Here is a 17,796-nt window from a genome sequence, read left to right as displayed (position 1 = left end):
TGATACATTCCAATTTTAAGATATTATTATATACCAGGCTCAATTAATGAACATTTGCCACTGAAAAATAAAACATTCTGGCTTACCTGATACACAGGTATATCCATGTTTTTCTCTGACAAATCAACACTCTGAAAGGGTTGTGTTGGAGTCTTTACATATGTCTTCATCTAAAGTATCTGGTATGAACTCTTCAGTTCTGCAGGATGTTACACAGATGAACTACCTCATCATCAGACTCCTAATGCTGTAATCGGTTTGGACTAATCTGTTAGTCACTGCTAATACTCCATAGATGGTGAGCCTCTGATACCTTGACTGTACATGACCGAGAAGTATGTTTATGGTGATTTCATTCTTCATTATGATCACATGACTCTCACTATTTGTCAGATTATAATAATTTGAAGTACTGTCAATAAAGTGTAAATGTCTTATAGTGTATGTACACCTTAGGTGAATGGTATACAGTGGAATGCAAAAAGGTCAGTATTCTTTTATGAGAGCTACCGCTAAAAAGGATAGTGTGGTGTGACCAGGGGGTGTATGCCATTCTTCAGCAAAGTATCCAACAGCTGTGTGTGTATGCATGCATGCATGTGCCATTCCTCTTCATTTAATTGTCTTGAACGTTTATATGCTTGTAACTAACATATAACAATACAAACATACACACAAATATCACTGAACAAGTAGTCCTGTAGCCAGTATTTGAATTCATACAACAAACATTCCTGTTAACCACTTAGACTAGATGATTACTTTTCAGTGCTGTAGTTGACTTTGTAGTTTTTATGCTAACAGTTATGCTTATTGCTTTTCAGCTCCATTACCTGAGATTGCCAAAGGACCTTAGTGAAGATTATGTTATTCTGATGGATAGTACAGTTTCCACTGGAGCAGCTGCCATGATGGCTATTCGTGTTCTTTTGGTAGGGTTTTTTGTATAGTTTGGTGCTTGTTCGATTAAGATTGAATTCGTAAGAACAACTGCAGAAGATGGGCATAATTTGTGTTCATGGTTCATGTTAAGGAACTTTTAATGTATTATTACTTTTTAATACTGTGCTGATCTGAAGATCTTGGTTGATATGATAAACCACTGCATGGAAGAACCACACACTTATCCTAAGCTTGACTTCAAGTGTTTTGAACCTGTTTTCCTAAGGTAGCTTGGACCATTGCCAGAATATATATAACATGTCAGTAGACAGTAAGCACTCCTTTTGTGCTTAGGTGTTATAACATTGAGACTTTCACACATCTGTACAGATATAGGGTTTAGTCATAACTGACATTGCTGCATTTTATGTCCCATTAGTAGTAGTCACTTACAGAAACAGTTCCTTCAAAAACACTGGTAGCATTTTTAACATTCTACACATCCTCCAAAGCTAGTTATGAAAGCAAAATCGCCACTGATTCTAAGGACAACCACAAAGCATTCTATAGCTATGTCAGGAATCTCAATGGCAACATCCAGATCTGCTCTGAGTTACAGCACAACGGCATGAAAATTACAGAACCAACTGATATTGCCAACATCCTGGAAGATAGGTTCAGTGCTAACTTTAACCCCCTCTCACCCCCTAAAGGGCCCATATTTATACAGGAAGAATGCACAGTCCCTGTAATCACAACTACGCAGGTAAAAGCTGCACTCTCTAAAGTCAAAAACACAGCATCCATGGGACCGGACAACATCCCAGGCTGCGTTTTACACAAACTTCAGAACGAACTGCCTCCCAACCTAAGCACCATGTTCAATCATAGCCTCACGTCAGGCTTTGTGCCCACTGAATGGCGCACAGCAACAGTTATCCCACTCCACAAAGGGGGGAGCCACCACTGATCCCGGGAACTAGCGCCCTATTAGCCTGATGAGCCTGGTCTGTAAGGCCATGGGAATGTATCATCATGGAACTCCTAAACAAAGACTTTGTTAACCTCCAAACTCTGGACCCCACCCAGTTCGGGTTTGTGAAAGGCAGATCATGCCTCCTGAACCTGATCGACTTCTTTGAGGCAGACCCCAAAGTTGTAGACGAGGTTAAGGTGGTTCACACAGCCTATCTTGACCTCACCAAGGCTTTCAACACCATCCCCCATTCTGGAATTATAGATAAACTCACTAAACTAGGTATAAATCCTTATGTCACAAGATGGGTTGCCAACTGGCTCACTGACAGAACCCACACTGTAAAAGTTGCAGACTCTAAATCTGACGTCAAACCAGTGACAAGTGGAGTACCACAGGGTTCAGTCCTGGGACTTCTGTTTGGTATCTACTTCTGTGAAGTACAGGCTAACACAGAAGTTCTGCCTTTGGCTAATGAAGTTCACAGATGACTGCAAACTAGGAGCCATAGTTGAGTCCCCAAATGATGTGGACATCCTACAGAAGGGCCTCACTGAGACAGATGCCTGGTGTCAGAGCCATGGCCTCAAGCTCAGTGCCAAAAAGTGCATTGTCATCCCCTTTGGTAAAAACTCTGTACCCATGAACTACCAGATAAGCTGCAGTCTACTTAACACCGAATGTGTGATAAGAGACCTTGGGATCCAGGTGGACAGTAGTCTCTCTTTTGATAATCACATCGCCACAGTAGTCAGGAAATCTTTCTACGTGGCACACCTCATCACAAAAGGGTTATCATGCAGGAAAAAGAGGTCATTGTTCCCCTCTACTAGACACTCATTAGACCCATTATAGAGTACAATGCCACTTTTGGGATGTACCTCACAAGACATCTGCAGCAGCTGGAAAGGCCACAAAAGTATCTCACAAAGACGATTACTGGCCTCAAGCAGATGCCCTACACTGACCGTCTCATTAAACTCGAGCTTACTCCATAGCATATCGCCTACTCCGAGGTGATCTCTGCCTAACATATAAAGCCATGTGAAATGCAGAGCTGTTGGACATGCTGCACCTTAAGAAATCCCAATCCCTCCGAGCAGCAGGCTCTATGGACCTAAACCTTGTCGCCACAATAAACGGGGCATGCTGGAGGGATAGATTCATGTCCCAGAGACTTCCCATACTCTGGCCCAAGCTACCTATCTATGTCAAGCAAAGTTCCTCATTAGCACTCTTCAAGAAAAATCTTGATGAATGTATGGGAAATAGGAAATACACCCCGGAGATCACTTCTGTGGCTCTGCTCAACAGGGGCACAGGAAAATAACTTTCTTGGGTGGCGTAAGCCAGGGAGCCTTGTTGGTTAAGCTTACTTAGGTCCTTGGGCCAATAGCCTAGTACCTACCTATGAACACATCCTGTAGTAGTATTTAAACTCCACGATTGCTTCAAAATGGAGAAACCATTACATTTCAACTTAAAACATTTTTTCTTGCTTCTTATTGGTCTTCAGTTATTGTAGTGACTACCTAGGTATGAGAAAAAGTGCTTATGTGTGTGCGTGTGTGTCTGTTTCTGCAAGCAAGCACACTTATGAGCAGGAAGAAGACAGAGAAACTAGGTATTGGCTTGATTCTTTTGTCTAATTAGTCATTTGGGAATCTAATATTGAGTGAAAGCTGTTACATTGTGAAGAAGAGAGCAATCAAAGTTTTAAAAAAACTAAGTGTAGAAACATTTTTTGTGCAGTTATGCCCATTCATTTTTAAGGCTGAAGACATTCTGACTTCATGGAAGTTAGCACTTCTGTGATCAGGAGTTTCCATAGTTCCTGTGTGAAACTGGTATAGAAAGCAAATGAATTATCTTGCTAGAGCCTGTAACTTTCTTCATAAGAGATATATATATATATATATATATATATATATATATATATATATATATATATATATATAAAATATGTGTGCGATATAAAACTATTGAATGAAAGTTCAATAGTCCGAATCCACAATAACCAAACGCACTTTAACGAAAGAGCTTTCACCGAAAAAGCGCTTTTGTTAAAGTGCATTCGGGGGGGGGCAATAAATCTTCCCGTGTCAGGGCTGTGCCCCCCACACACCCCCTACTTTTATATTCTCACTCCAAGATTGCACTACAGTGAGGAAAAGGGAATTCCCCCTTAACTGCACCATAGTGCAACTGGCACAACAAGCATACTTAACTGAAAGTGATGTTTCGATGAGCAGCACTTTCAGTTATGTATGTTCGGTGATTTCTGCTTTGGCAGAAAGTGCCATTGGGGATCTGTACAGATCCCGTATACATATACATATACATATATATATATGTGTGTGTACACATAAGAAATACCCTCAGCAGCTCCAAACGCACTCTTTCAAAACAACACCCACATCAACACACATAGCTCTACATCTCATGGAGCCTCTACCTCTAAGCCCATCAGGCACCACACAATCCAACAATTCTAGTCATTGGAGACTCCATTGTGAGAGACACTGATGTTCCTGTCACCAGGCTGAGTTAGAGAGAAAGTTAGTTATTCTTATCAGGGGCTAGGATCCGCCACATTACGCATGAACTCATTGGATCACAATTGACTCGCTCATAGCCCATGTGGGAGTAAATGACTTGAGACGTACCTCTCTAGACTATATGAAGAGAGATGATATAGAGCTTTCGGAATATGTGTCTCAGGCTGGTATGAGCCTAGCACTGAGCAGCATTTTATCTTCTCCAAGGATGATGCCACAATACAAACAAAAGATGATTGAGTTTAATAATTGGCTTAGTTTCTAGTGGTGTTGTAAGGGGATGCAATATTTTATCAGCATGGAAGGGGATGGTTAACAGACCACGCTGCTTTGCCAGGGATGGTCTGCACCTCACCCCTCTAGGCTTTCGAATATTAGCTAAAACATTGTCTTCCCCCATAATCCCTTTTTTAGGCAATGCCAAACAGAAAGCACTTTTGATATAGCAAATCAAAACCAAGAAAATATAAAGGTGTTACTGCTCAGTGCTAGGAGTCTAAACAAAAAACTTCAGTCGCTACAAGTTCTTTTTACTCTAAAGAATGCTGACGTCTATGTGGCCACTCCCTGGAAGCTCTCTTTATCCTAGAGAATGCTGATGTCTGTGCGATCTCAGAGACATGGTTTAAAGCTGCGGACAGCACACCAACAGTGCAGGGTTATAATGCCTTCCATACATTTAGACAGCTACTTCAGAGGCCGGGACTACAGATGGAGGTGTCTTTATTTACATCAAAAATAAATATACTTCAAACCTGGTCAAACAGGACAATGCACTTGAGCTGCTCCATGTTCAAATCACCATAGGTAAAATCCAATACCACTTCCTTGCAAGCTATAGGTCCCCCTGTATGACCCAGGAAACACATACCATGTATTTAAACTTATTAGAAACACTAACCATCCAACCCAATACCATATTCATGGGTGATTTTAATTACCCCACTATTAACTGAAAGTCCTATACGACATCAAACATACATGTACAGAGATTCTTGGATTTTGTAAACACAAACTCCCAGGACCATATAGTCAGTACATCAGCCAGGGGTGCAACCATATTGGATCTGGTCTTCACTAATATGGGAGAGTGCTGTACACCCACTACTGTAATACCTTCCCTGGTAAGGTCAGACCACAAACTGGTCTCTTTTGAAGTAAAAATAAAACCTGGACCACCTCGCTAAACCAGGAATATTTGGGAACTACACCAAGGCTTAACCTCCTGCTATTAAGTGAGAACCTGGCAAAATTTCAAGCTCCTATAAACCCTGAGAACACTTCTGCCTATGCAGAACTGTTCACAGAAACCCTGTACAAGCATGTTAATAGCTGTATAGAGGCAGCTGTACCCACCAGAAGTACAGAATTAACTCAAACAACAAGCCACGCTGGTGGAATCACAAAATCAGTTGTATGTATAACAGGAGGGAGAAAATCATGGCAAAAATTGAGGTGCAGCAGCCACCAGGATAAAAGCACTCTTATTAAACTAAACAAATAACTCGGAAGACAAATAAAATCTACCAAAGCCAAATTTGAGGTAGGTTTGGCCTCCCAGGCCAAGGACAGTCACAAAGCAACCTTTAGCTATGTCCGCAACCTCAAAGTTAATACACAATTGTGTGCAGAGCTCATTGTAAATGGAACCACCTATACTGAGCCAGAAGATGTAGCAAACCCCTGGCTGATGAATTCAGCTCCAACTTTACTCCTCTCTCTCCCCCTCAACCTTCCCTCAGGAAATATCAAATATAACTCCCCCTGCTTATCACTAGGGAACAGGTCCTTAATGCTCTCTCTAAGACCAAGAACACTGCATCAATGGGCCCAGACAATATCCCAGGATGCCTTTTAAATAGCATGAAACATGACATATCAGGGCCTCTGGAATTACTGTTTAACTAGCCTCCAAACCGGCTTGGTGCCTCATGAATGGAGAAAGGCAGCAGTCATCCCTCTGCACAAAGGTGGGCCATCTACAGACCCATAAGTCTCACTAGTCTTCTATGTAAAGCTATGGAAAGAATTATCATGGAGATGATCAATAGAGATATAGTAAACCTCCAGACATTGGACCCCAACCTAGTTTGGTTTCGTAAAGGGCAGATCATGCCTACTGAACCTGGTGGACTTCTTTGATAAGGTCACCAAAGCAATGGATGAGGACAAAATCATTCATACTGCCTACTTTGACCTGGCCAAGGCATTTGACACAGTACCCCACCCTGGCATTGTTGACAAACTCAAGAGGTTAGGTACAAACCTGTGTGTTACCTGGTGGATAGCCAACTGGCTCACAGACAGGACCCAGGAAGTTAGAGTTGTGGAGTCCACCTCTGCAAAGTGGCCAGTTACAAGTGGAGTCCCTCAGGGATCAGTCCTTGGACCGCTCCTTTTTGGCATTTACTTCTCAGAAGTCAGTGCCAATGTCAGTGGTCTCTGGCTGACTAAATTTGCAGATGATTGCAAATTAGGAGGTGTCATTGAATCTCACACTGACACAGATGTTCTCCAGGAGGGGCTGACACAGACAAACTGGTGTCAGTCATGGACTAAAACTAATAGTATCTTTTGGGAAGTTATCAATCCCTGGTAACTGTCATATTGATAACACACCCCTTAATGTTGACCCAGTAGTCAGGGATTTAGGGACATGCATAGTAATCCAGCTTTTGATGATGTCGTGTCCACAGTGGTGAGGAAATCATATGTTGTGCAACGTATAAACAAAGGTATGGCATCTGTGTCCAAGGAAGTCATTGTTCCACTGTATTCGGCATTCATCAGACCTGTCATTGAATACATTGCCCCCTTTGGTATGTCCCTAACCATGCATATCCAACAACTGGAACGTCCGCAGAGGTTCCTCACTAAAATAATACAGGGCATAAGTAATATGTCCTATGCAGACCGCCTCAAGGCCCTATCCCTGTAGTCTGTCTCCTACAGACTTTTGAGGGGGGATCTATACCTGCATACAGGGCATTGTCAGATTCCACTCTGGGCCTCCTGCATATCCACAAAACAATCAGTACCAGAATTACCCAATGTTCTTCGCGTTTCACTGTTGCAGTCATTACATTTGGGTTATCTGCTTGCAGTAGCCCTCAGTCAGCCTGATTAACAAAGTCTTGGGTCCTGCGTCGGATGCTGTCCCCTCTTCCATGATGTCAGGTTGTCAGGGGTATAAAACGTGCAGCCGACATCATTACATCAGTCTTTCTTGCCATGTGGTGCCCGAAGCAGAAGCAGTTCGCAAGTGCCGGTCAGTCGACTCCTGAAATTTTTGTTTTCGAGTTTCAGAACTGAAGTCTTCAACTAAAGCTAAGTACCCTGCTGGGGAAACTTTTTCTTGCTCCTTAGCAATGTCAGTAAAAGTTAATAATTGCATTACTTGTGGAAAGCAAATACCTCACAAAGATTTTCATTCGTACTGTATTCCTTGCCTGGGCCCTGACCACGATGTACTTTGCTGTCGGTTTTGTGCTTTATTTAATCAACGCATTATCCGTCTGTATATTTTCTCCTCTAAATATTTCGGTTCTCGGTTTAATTATCCAGAAATGTCATCGGTTAGCCACCAGACTACCAATATTCTGAAAAAACGCAAAGATAAAGAGAGAGACAGACCGCATAGGTCCAAAACTGCCGACGACTCTTCTCCTAAGCTAGTCACCAGTTCGCCAGTACTCAGTGAGGTGCTTTCGTAGCCCCTGATACCCGCCACTTCAGATTCGCAGGCGTCTACTGAGACCCATTTGGAGTCCAGTATGCCGCGAGATGCTGCTTTGACTGTGGAACCTGTGGAAGTCTCAACCCTGGATGGGTCCGGAGCCGCTGTGCAGGCACCGGATTCTGAGGGTGTATTCAGGCCTACTGACTTGCATATTAAACTGATGCCATCTTCTTCTTCAAGGACTAAAACTCGATCCATGCCTAGAAAACCAATGCCCAGACCGCATGGTCAGGTCCCTATGCCTAAAAAACAAATGATAAGAATTTCTGAAGACCTTATTACTCTAATCAAGGGAAACCACCCTTCCCCCCTCCAAGAAACCTAGGACCGATTTTCCTTTTGAATCTTCTGATCAGGATTCTGAAATTTCTGTTTTCTCTGATGACCAGGATTTGCCCTTATCTACCTATGAGGATTCTGATGCAGAGGACTCCATTCCCTCGGCTTCCCCTCCAGAGGATTTCTCTTTTGGTGAAGCCTTGCATACTCTTAGGGAGCATTTCCACTGGGAAAGCCAGGATTATTCTGACTCCAAAAAGAAGCTTAGGGAGTTCTTACTCCTGCCTCAACACAGGCCTTTAGCTATCTCTCCTGTACTGGACATTGTAGATGATGCCTTCTCGGAATCTAGCCTGGCCCCTGAATCTTTACCTCTTGCTCTCAGAAAACCTGATAGGTATTACAGGGTACCTGACTCTCTCAAGTTCCTTTTTAAAAATCCTACTGCGGATCCTGAGACCATTTCACAGGGACCCGAGGGCATTAAGGCTACTACTGCCAAAAATCCTACCCCCTCTGATAGAGATTCCAGGGCGCTGGATAGATAGGGTAAGAAAGTATACACTTCTGCAACTTTGGCTATTAGGGCCTTAAACTGTCAGTTTCATATGTTAAAGTATCAGCAGCATATTATTGGATTGCTTAAACAGGAATTGATATTGATTCCTGACTGTGCTGAAAATAATGATTTACAGGATTTAATGCATTCTGCTAAACAAGTTGGAAAACATACTTTGCTATGTGGTTTTGATTGATTAGAGGCTTCTTGCAGGGCTGCTGTCACTGGGTCTGTACTTAGAAGGCATGCTTGGCTTAAGGAGCAGTCTTTGCCAGATCATGTTAAAGCTAAATTACTGGATGCTCCCTTAAACCAAGACTGCCTGTTTGGCAACAAAGCAGAAGTAGTACTTAAAAAGCTGGAGGAAAAAGCTAAATCTATGCAAACTGTTAAAGATTTCCTACAAGTACAGCCTCCCAGATTTAGTAGGCATTGGCCCTCTAAGAATTGGTCCTTTCCTGCCACTTCCAGGCCTTCTCAGTCCAAACACTGAACCAGCAGAACACCCAGGCTTAAGTCCAAAGGTACTCACAGGCCTAAGCAGTGGGGGGTTCCCACTTCCAAAGCAGGGAGTAGTAAGCCTCCCCCCTATGGTAAACTGTCTCAATGATTGATCTTTAAACCTTCCAAGCCCTGCTCAACTGACTGTTCCTTTAGGGAGAAGGATTGCCCTGCATGCAAAGAATTGGGAACTCATTACCCAGGACAAATGGGTTTTAAATATAGTTTCCCAAGGATACAGATTCCACTTCCACTCCTTACCAACCCCAAACGGTTGGCAAGACCTACCCCCAAATCAGTGGGCAGAGGCTCAAGAGCAAGTTCTCTCTCTATTAAACATCAGGGCTATTCAGCCTGTCCCAGAAGAAGAATGGGGGCAAGGTTTCTACTCAAGACTTTTCCTGGTGCTCAGAAAAGACAATTCCTGGCGTCCTATCCTGGACCTGTCTATCCTAAACACATTTTTGGTAATCCCAAAATTCAAGATGCTAACTCTTCATCAGCTGCTTCCCATGCCAGGCAAAGATGCCTGGTTGGCAACACTGGATTTAAAGGAAGCCTACCTGTACATCCCAATAAGGGAATCTTGCAGAAGATACCTACGCTTCAGAGCAGGCTACATGCACTGTCAGTTGTCTGCACTGCCCTTTGGCTTATCTACTGCACCCAGGGTATTCACAAAATGCCTAGCTGCAGTCATTGCATTTTGCAGGCAAAGAAATATTCAAATATACCCATACCTGGACAATTGTCTAATTCAGGCAGAAAGCCAGGATATACTATTAAATAATCTGGCATTTGTAAAGAAATTGCTAACGTCTCTGGGTACACCATAAACAAAAACAAATCACATCTTGTACCCTCCCAACAAATGGTATTCCTTGAGCTTGAATACAACTTCCCAGATGGCTTACCTCACGCCAGAGAAACAAATTCAATTGACGGTCTACTTCAAACTACTGGCCACTAAGACCCAGCTATCTGCATGAAAAATACTGCAAGCCCTGGAGTTCATGGCCTCTTGCGTTCTACTAATTCCATATGCAAGACTGCATATGAGGAAACTACAATGGTATTTAAAAAGCCTATGGTGTCAACATTCTCAGGATCTAGAATCAATGATTCCTATCATACCTTGTCAACCGATAGAGTTCCTTTGGTGGGCAGAGGCCTGCCACCAAAACAAGGGACTGCCACTCTACCCCCTGCCACCCAAACCAGACTTTGCATGGGGGGGCTCACTTGACAGGACATTCAAGGAAAATGGAACCCAAGTCAAATGCACTCGCATATCAATCAAAAAGAAATGTTAACTGTACAGAATGCTCTGACAGCCTTCAAGGACCACATTCTTCCAGGACAGTTATTGGTAAAGACGGACAACGCCACTGTTATGTGGTACATAAACAAGCAGGAGGAAGCCACTCATACCCTCTCTGCAGACTAGCCATGGCTCTGTGGAACACAGCCTTGAGCTACCAAGTGCACCTACAGGCTCAATTCCTGCCAGGAAAGCTAAATACACTTGCAGACGACCTAAGAAGAAATCTCATGGACCCACACGAGTGGAAACTGAAACCAAAGATATTCAACATGTTGAGAAACAAAATGGGGAAGCCCAGAGATAGACCTGTTTGCCTCCCCCCAGAACTACCAATTGGTCAAATTCTGCACATGGACTCTCCACAAGCAAGCTTGGAAAGTGGATGCCCTGTCCTTCACCTGGAAAAACCTATCCTTTTATGCCTTTCCCCCTCTGCCTCTCCTCTCAAAGGTACTTCTAAAGATCAAACAGGACAAACCAAGGACAATACTGATTGTACCAGACTGGCCATGCCAACACTGGTGTACCCCCTCTTGTGCAGTATGTCACTACTGGCACCATGGCACCTGCCTCAACCCCCTGCCCTGCTGTGCCAGCAGGAAGGCCAGATTCTGCACCCACAACTTCAATCCCTGAACCTGGCAGCCTGGCTAATTACCTGATCTCTCCTTTACCATCCCTCAGTAAGCAAGTGTTGTATGTCATTCTGGAGGCAAGGAGGCCTAGTACTAGAAAATCCTATGCTGAAAAATGGAAAAGATTCTGTTCCTGGAGCCAAACTCAGGGGATGGGCACAACTGTGCTCAATTTACCCCATATTCTTCCAATACTTAACTGAGATGCTTCACAAGGGCCTTTCCTTTTCCTCCATCAAAATTCATGCCTCAGCCATTTCAACGCATTATAATACGGAATCACCCCTCTTTTCTCATCCGCTGCTGAAGCAGTTCCTCAGAGGGGCCATAAACTTAAGACCACCCAGGAGAGCCCATACTCCAGCATGGGACCTATCTGCTCATTCAAGCCAGGGAGACTACCATTGCACTTTGTCAACAACTAGGGATTACTTTGAACTGGGAAAAGTCTGCCTTGCTGCCCTCACAGCGTGTTGTTTTTATAGGCGCAGAGCTAGACTCTATGCAAATGCGGGCCTTTCTGCCACAAGAGAGAATAAGAGTGCTGCAGTCTCAGATCCACGCACTGTTGCCCCTCAAAAGAGTTCAAGCCAGGTTAGTTCTTCAACTTTTGGGTTCCATGGCCGCTATCATGCTGGTGCCTCAGGCCAGGTTACACATGTGGATCCTACAATGGCTCCTTTCGGTCCAATGGTCGTTTCAGAAACTTCCTCTTTCCTACTTGATACTTCTCACGGAACGGTGCAACCAGGACCTCCGCTGGTGGTTACGTTCCGCCAATCTGGACAAAGGGAGGAGCTTGATTCCTATGTCTCCAGTGGCCACGGTGACCACGGATGCCTCCCAGATGGGGTGGGGGGCATTATCTTGGCAGGACAGTCCAAGGCACGTGGCAAGATCACGAGGTACACCTGCACGTCAATTTTCTGGAGATGAGAGCGGTGTTTCTAGCGTTGCAAGCACTCCCAAGACTCTCTACCTCTGGGAACGATTGCAATTCACTCGGACAGCATGTCCGTAGTGTGGTACCTGAACAAGCAAGGGAGAACCAAGTCTTATCCCCTCTGCAGAGAGGCCATGCGAGTCTGGCATTGGGCAGTATCTTCCCAACGGTTTCTAGTGGCAACGCACATTCCGGGGAAGTCTAATGTGATAGCGGACAGGCTGAGCAGAGCTATTCTGATGCCTTACGAATGGTCCCTGAACAACCGAGTGGTGGTTCAAATTTTCAACAGGGGGGGTCAGCCTTGCTGCGATCTCTTCGCCAGTCCCCTCAATGCCAAATGCAGCGAGTACTTTACACTGATCCCCCCACAGGGGGAGTCACCCAGGGACGCTCTAGCCCACGATTGGCCCCCCGGTCTGCTCTACGCTTTCCCTCCATTTCCTCTATTACCAAGAGTGATTCAGAAAGCCATATCCTTGGGAAGCAGGATGATTCTTATTGCTCCACACTGGCCTCGACAAGTATGGTTCCCCTTTCTTCAGCAGTACGCAGTGGACAGTCCTTGGACTCTGGACCCAGTGCCAGACCTCCTGACTCGCATGTCAGGACAACTCCATCCATCCCTGCGAACCCTCGGGTTGACAGCCTGGCTGCTCCACTTCCATCACTAGTTAGACGGCATCCCTTTTCACCTGAGGTGGTACACATCTTGTCTTCGTCTCATAAGTCGTCCACCAGAAAGATTTACTCCAGCAGATGGAAGAGATTCTCCATTTGGGCTCAGGCCCAAGGTTTGGACCCCTTCACAGCCCCAATTCCGTCGGTCTTAGATTTTTTAGCCATGCTTTTCTGTCAGGGCTGTGCACCCGCTACCATTAAGGTGCAATTGGCTGCTATTTCCAATTTTCACACATCTTATGAGCCCTCTCTTATGGGCCATAAACTCTGTAAGGCTTTCTTGAAAGGTGCCTGGTTACTTCGCCCTTCTGTTGCAGAACCTTTCATGCCATGGGATCTAAACCTTGTGCTACAAGCCATCACTTCACCGCCCTTTGAACCGGCTGCCACCTGTGAATTAAAATTCTTATCTTGGAAGACAGTGTTTTTAATAGCCATTACATCGGCCAGAAGAGTTTCAGAGCTTCAAGCTCTGTCCATTAAACCTCCGTATTTGACCTTTCATAAGGACAGAGTTTCACTGAGACTTAACCCGTCCTTCCCTCCAAAGGTGGCATCCACTGTTAATCTCCATCAATCTACTGAGTTACCTTTGTTCTTTCCAAACTTTTCCAATAAAGCAGAGTTCAGATTCCATCAGTTGGATGTGCACAGACATCTGAGGTTCTATTTACACAGGACTAAGCACGTTAGGAAGTCTGATCAGCTGTTTGTGTCATTCTCAGAGAACAGAGCAGGTTGCCCTATTTCCAAGTGCACAATTTCTAAATGGATCAAAGATTGTATTTCCTTCATCTACTCATCAGCAGGCAGAGATTTACCTTTTCCCGTCAAAGCTCACTCTACCAGGGCAATGTCTACTTCAATAGCTTACCGTGCCAGGCTTTCATTGGATGATATTTGTGCTGCGGCCACCTGGGCCTCTCCTCACACCTTTATTACTCATTACAAGCTGGACGTGGCTTCTAGGGGCCGGGCCTCCTTTGGTTCCACAGTTCTCAGGAGTATCTTCCTATGTGCCTCCCAGGATAGAGGTGCTGGGGATGCTGTCCCGTGAGTAAAGAATGTAGGCGAGATAAGACCACATAACATCAGTTAGTTATGTACTCATCATAACGATCGATGTATGTGGTCCAACTCGCCTACATTCTTACGTACCCTCCCACCTGCCCCCTTCCTAGAGGATTTGGAGGAATATTGGCTCCATGAACCCTTCAAGGTCAGTTGTTTTTTTTTCTTCCTCTGGCTGGAATTCCTTCCAGTGTTGGTTGGTTGTGTATGGGTTATGACTGGTATAGTTGCAAACAAGATCTGGGGCTAGGGCGAGGTGCATCTTGGGGTACCGGGTTAGCCCAGCCAATTAGAGACTTTGTGCTAGAGAAATAGTTGGCTGAGTCGGAGCCGATTCTCTGCTCCGAACGCGTGAGTAAAGAATGTAAGTGAGATGGACCACATACATTTATCGTTATGGTGAGTACATAACTAACTGTTTGAACTTATAAAAGTTTGATCAGACTGAATGGAGATCTCCGTACAGTGCAGAAAGAGATGATTTCCCATTTCTGCAATGTAGTGCAATCTCGGAGTTGGTATATTTAAGTAAGGGGGGTATGGGAGTGCAGGGGGCGTACCCCCCCCTGCTATAGATGTTTAGTTTTGTTGTTTTATTTGTTCAAACATATGGTCTCGGCCATATGTGGTTCGAACTTGTAAAAGTTCGATCTACTGAAGTATATCCTATATATATTTTTTTTTTTGTTGTACTTTTTCTTATTGAAAGCTCATCCTTTCGAAAAGAAAAAGTATGAACCCATTTACGCAAAACTGTACTTCCGCAACTACCGGTTCAATGAACCAGTAAGATTGCAAAAACAAAACACTGCAGCACCGCATCATGCTACAGTGGGGATAAGGGAATATACCTGTTTCCTCAGTGTAGAGCGATCTCTGAGTTAGTATATATAAAATAGCGGGGTTGTGGGTGGGTGGGGGGGGCATACCCTCTGCAAAAATTACTTTGTAGTTTTTTGGGGTTTTTTTGTAATAGTACCGGTTCGTTGAACCGGTAGTCACGAAAGTGAACTTTCGTTTAAGTGCACGTTTGTGTAATTGGGCTTGTACTTTTTCTTTTCGTAAGGATGAGCTTTCAATAAGAAAAAGTAGACCCGTGTGTGAGTGAGTGTGAGTGTGTGTGTAATATATATATATATATATATATATATATATATATATATATATATATATATATATATGTGTGTGTGTGTGTATATATATATATATATATATATATATATATATATATATATATATGTATGTATATATAAATATATATACTCTATTTGTATGCTGTTGTATTCATGACATCAGGGAGTTTGTCTCTGGTGAACTCTCGTACGTCCTACAAAAGTTAAATTCTACCGCTAGGGTGTGTGCGACATCCTGCACATCTCTCTCGATTGTCTGACGTAAGCACGCACCTCTCCAGAACTTTTTTGACGCCTGTGTAACTGACAGCTCTGTTTGTCGCTCTTTCAGAAGAAACTCTTTCCAACATCTGACTTCAGATAAGTACCCCATAGGGGGTTTCTATTTTTTTTTTTTTTTGCTGCTACTTTGGGTTGCATGTCAGGTAGGAAGGGTAAGTGTAGGTGTGGAAGGCAAATTCCTGATAAGGATTCGCATGAGCTCCTCCTATTCTGTCTAGGCTGAGAACACAGCCATATCACCTGTAGCATTTGTCAGGCCTTTTTACCTAAAACCCCTAGAAGCCGCCTAGCAGCATTGAAAATATATCTTGAGAATCAGAGACTTAAACGTTTAACTTCCAGGATGGATCCGACGTCGAACACTCGGACGAGCCTCCAGTCAAGAAGGTGAAAAAGAGTTGGCTTGAACTGACTGCTGTGCCTTCTACTCCAGCCGTACCTCTTGAGGCTAGTGAAAGCCCAGACTCCGAAACGATGTTCTCGGAGCTTCCTTCAGCGGAAGGCCCAGAGGAAATCAGTTCTTTGCCCAAGGTCACGTCCTGGAAGGAATCTCAGGTGTCCGTTGTGGTCGCCGAGGGGGAACCTAGGCTCATAATTTCCGAGGGTCCGCGTGGAGTCTCTCAAATCATTGTACAAGAGGACATAGCCTCTGACCTTGTGAAGTGCAGGCCGGCATCAGGACCTCTTACCCTCTGAATCTTCTCCACCAGAAACTAATAAGAAGAGGAAACCAAAAACAAAACATATTTCTTAGCCTCTGTCTTCTGCAGCCATCGAACAGCCACCGGAGTGGCAGGCCTTCACCCAAGGGCTTCTTAACGCCTTTCTGGCCTTGCGTCAGGGCCCGATTCCTACCCAGGCTCCTATGGCCTCTACCCCCAAGGGAACTGCCCCCGACATCTCCTCAGGAGAAGAGGATTCATCTGAAGATGAATCCCTTACCTACTTATCCCAGATTGCTTCTCCTCTCCTCTCGGATATGCCTCCTCAGAGGAGAAGTCCAAAGGCATAGACTCCCCAGGTGAGGATCTCACCTTTGGTAAGACCATCACAAAAATGCAAAACTTCTTCAAGTGGGACAGGAGCCAAGTCACTGGGACCCAAAAGAGATACTGTGAACTACTCCATTTGGAGTCTCTTAGCCCTTCTGCGATTCCTGCTGTACACCCTGCCTTTCTGGATGTATTCTTGGCTGCATCTAAAAACCCTTATTCACAGCCCCCAGTGCCCAAGCTTCCCGATTCTATAAGGTGCCCGAGGGAGCATCCTTTCTCTACAAAGCCCCATCTGCAGACCCAGCAGTTATTTCTGTGACCACTGACAAAAACCTCCAAGTTACTTCCCTCCAACTCTCTACTGCCCTCTGATAGAGAGCAGAATGATGGAGTATCTGGGGAAGAAAGTTTATACTTCTGCCACCCTAGCAGTAAGTGCTATCAATGACTAGGTGCACATGGCTAAATACTCCTTGGCTCTTATGGCAGATGTGGCCAAACAATTGGAAGAGCTCCCAGACTCCCGTGCTAAGGCCAAGATTTCCTCTCTCTTGAACTCCTGCATTCAAGTAACCAAATACTCCCAAGTGCATCTACGACTCTGTAGCAGCTTCAGCAAGGGCTGCTGCCTCTGGATCTGTCATCAAGAGGTACTGTTTGCTAAGATTGCAACCCCTCCCTGATGACATCAAATCCAAGCTCTTAAATGTGCCTCTAGACATCAAAAACCTGTTTGGTTCAGCAGCTCTTCTGAGCTTTGTAAGGCCCTCCAAACCAAAGGCGCAAGGAACTACAGGAACTGAGGTATATCTTTGTCTCCCCAGTTCCATATTTTCAAAGAAATTACCCTGCTAAAACTTCATTTGTGAGATCCTGAGCTAAAAAAATCCAACCCAAGCCTAGAAAGGACCACAAGAAACAGCCCTCAACAGGTCTGTCTTCTCCAAGCAGTCTTTTCAGGGAAAGCCTGGTAATCTGTGACTTACCAGGCTCTTCACCCAGACACCCCTCTTTCCATGCGCCTCTCCCTCTCCCTTCCCGCTTGGAAGCAAGTTACCCAGGACTCCTGGGTCCTATCTATCATAAAGCAGGGATACTTCATGACCTGGGAGGCCAGACCCACTCCCAGAGGCATCCCTCACCCACCCCGAGACCAAATCCCACTTTTTCCCCAGTCCTGTAAGAACTTCTTGCTCAAGGAACTGTTCAGGAAGTCCCATCTGTTGCAAGAGGAAGGG

General features: G+C 44.5%; 1 protein-coding gene across 1 annotated transcript in view; it reads left to right on the top strand.

The window, feature by feature from the left end:
- LOC122805378 (uridine-cytidine kinase-like 1) overlaps nucleotides 1-17,796 on the top strand; it is a 1,023,926-nt gene that overhangs the window by 840,485 nt on the left and 165,645 nt on the right. Inside the window, exon 13 of the mRNA XM_044075479.1 lies at nucleotides 825-932. Coding sequence (XP_043931414.1) covers nucleotides 825-932 — 108 coding nt within the window. The remainder of the gene's footprint in view (nucleotides 1-824; nucleotides 933-17,796) is intronic.

Source organism: Protopterus annectens, chromosome 6.part1, assembly GCF_019279795.1.
Source record: "Protopterus annectens isolate FY-2018-M chromosome 6.part1, PAN1.0, whole genome shotgun sequence".
NCBI classification, from domain to species: Eukaryota; Metazoa; Chordata; order Ceratodontiformes; family Protopteridae; genus Protopterus; species Protopterus annectens.
Note: the sequence above shows the minus strand (reverse complement) of the source record. Positions and strands in the feature narration are given on the sequence as shown.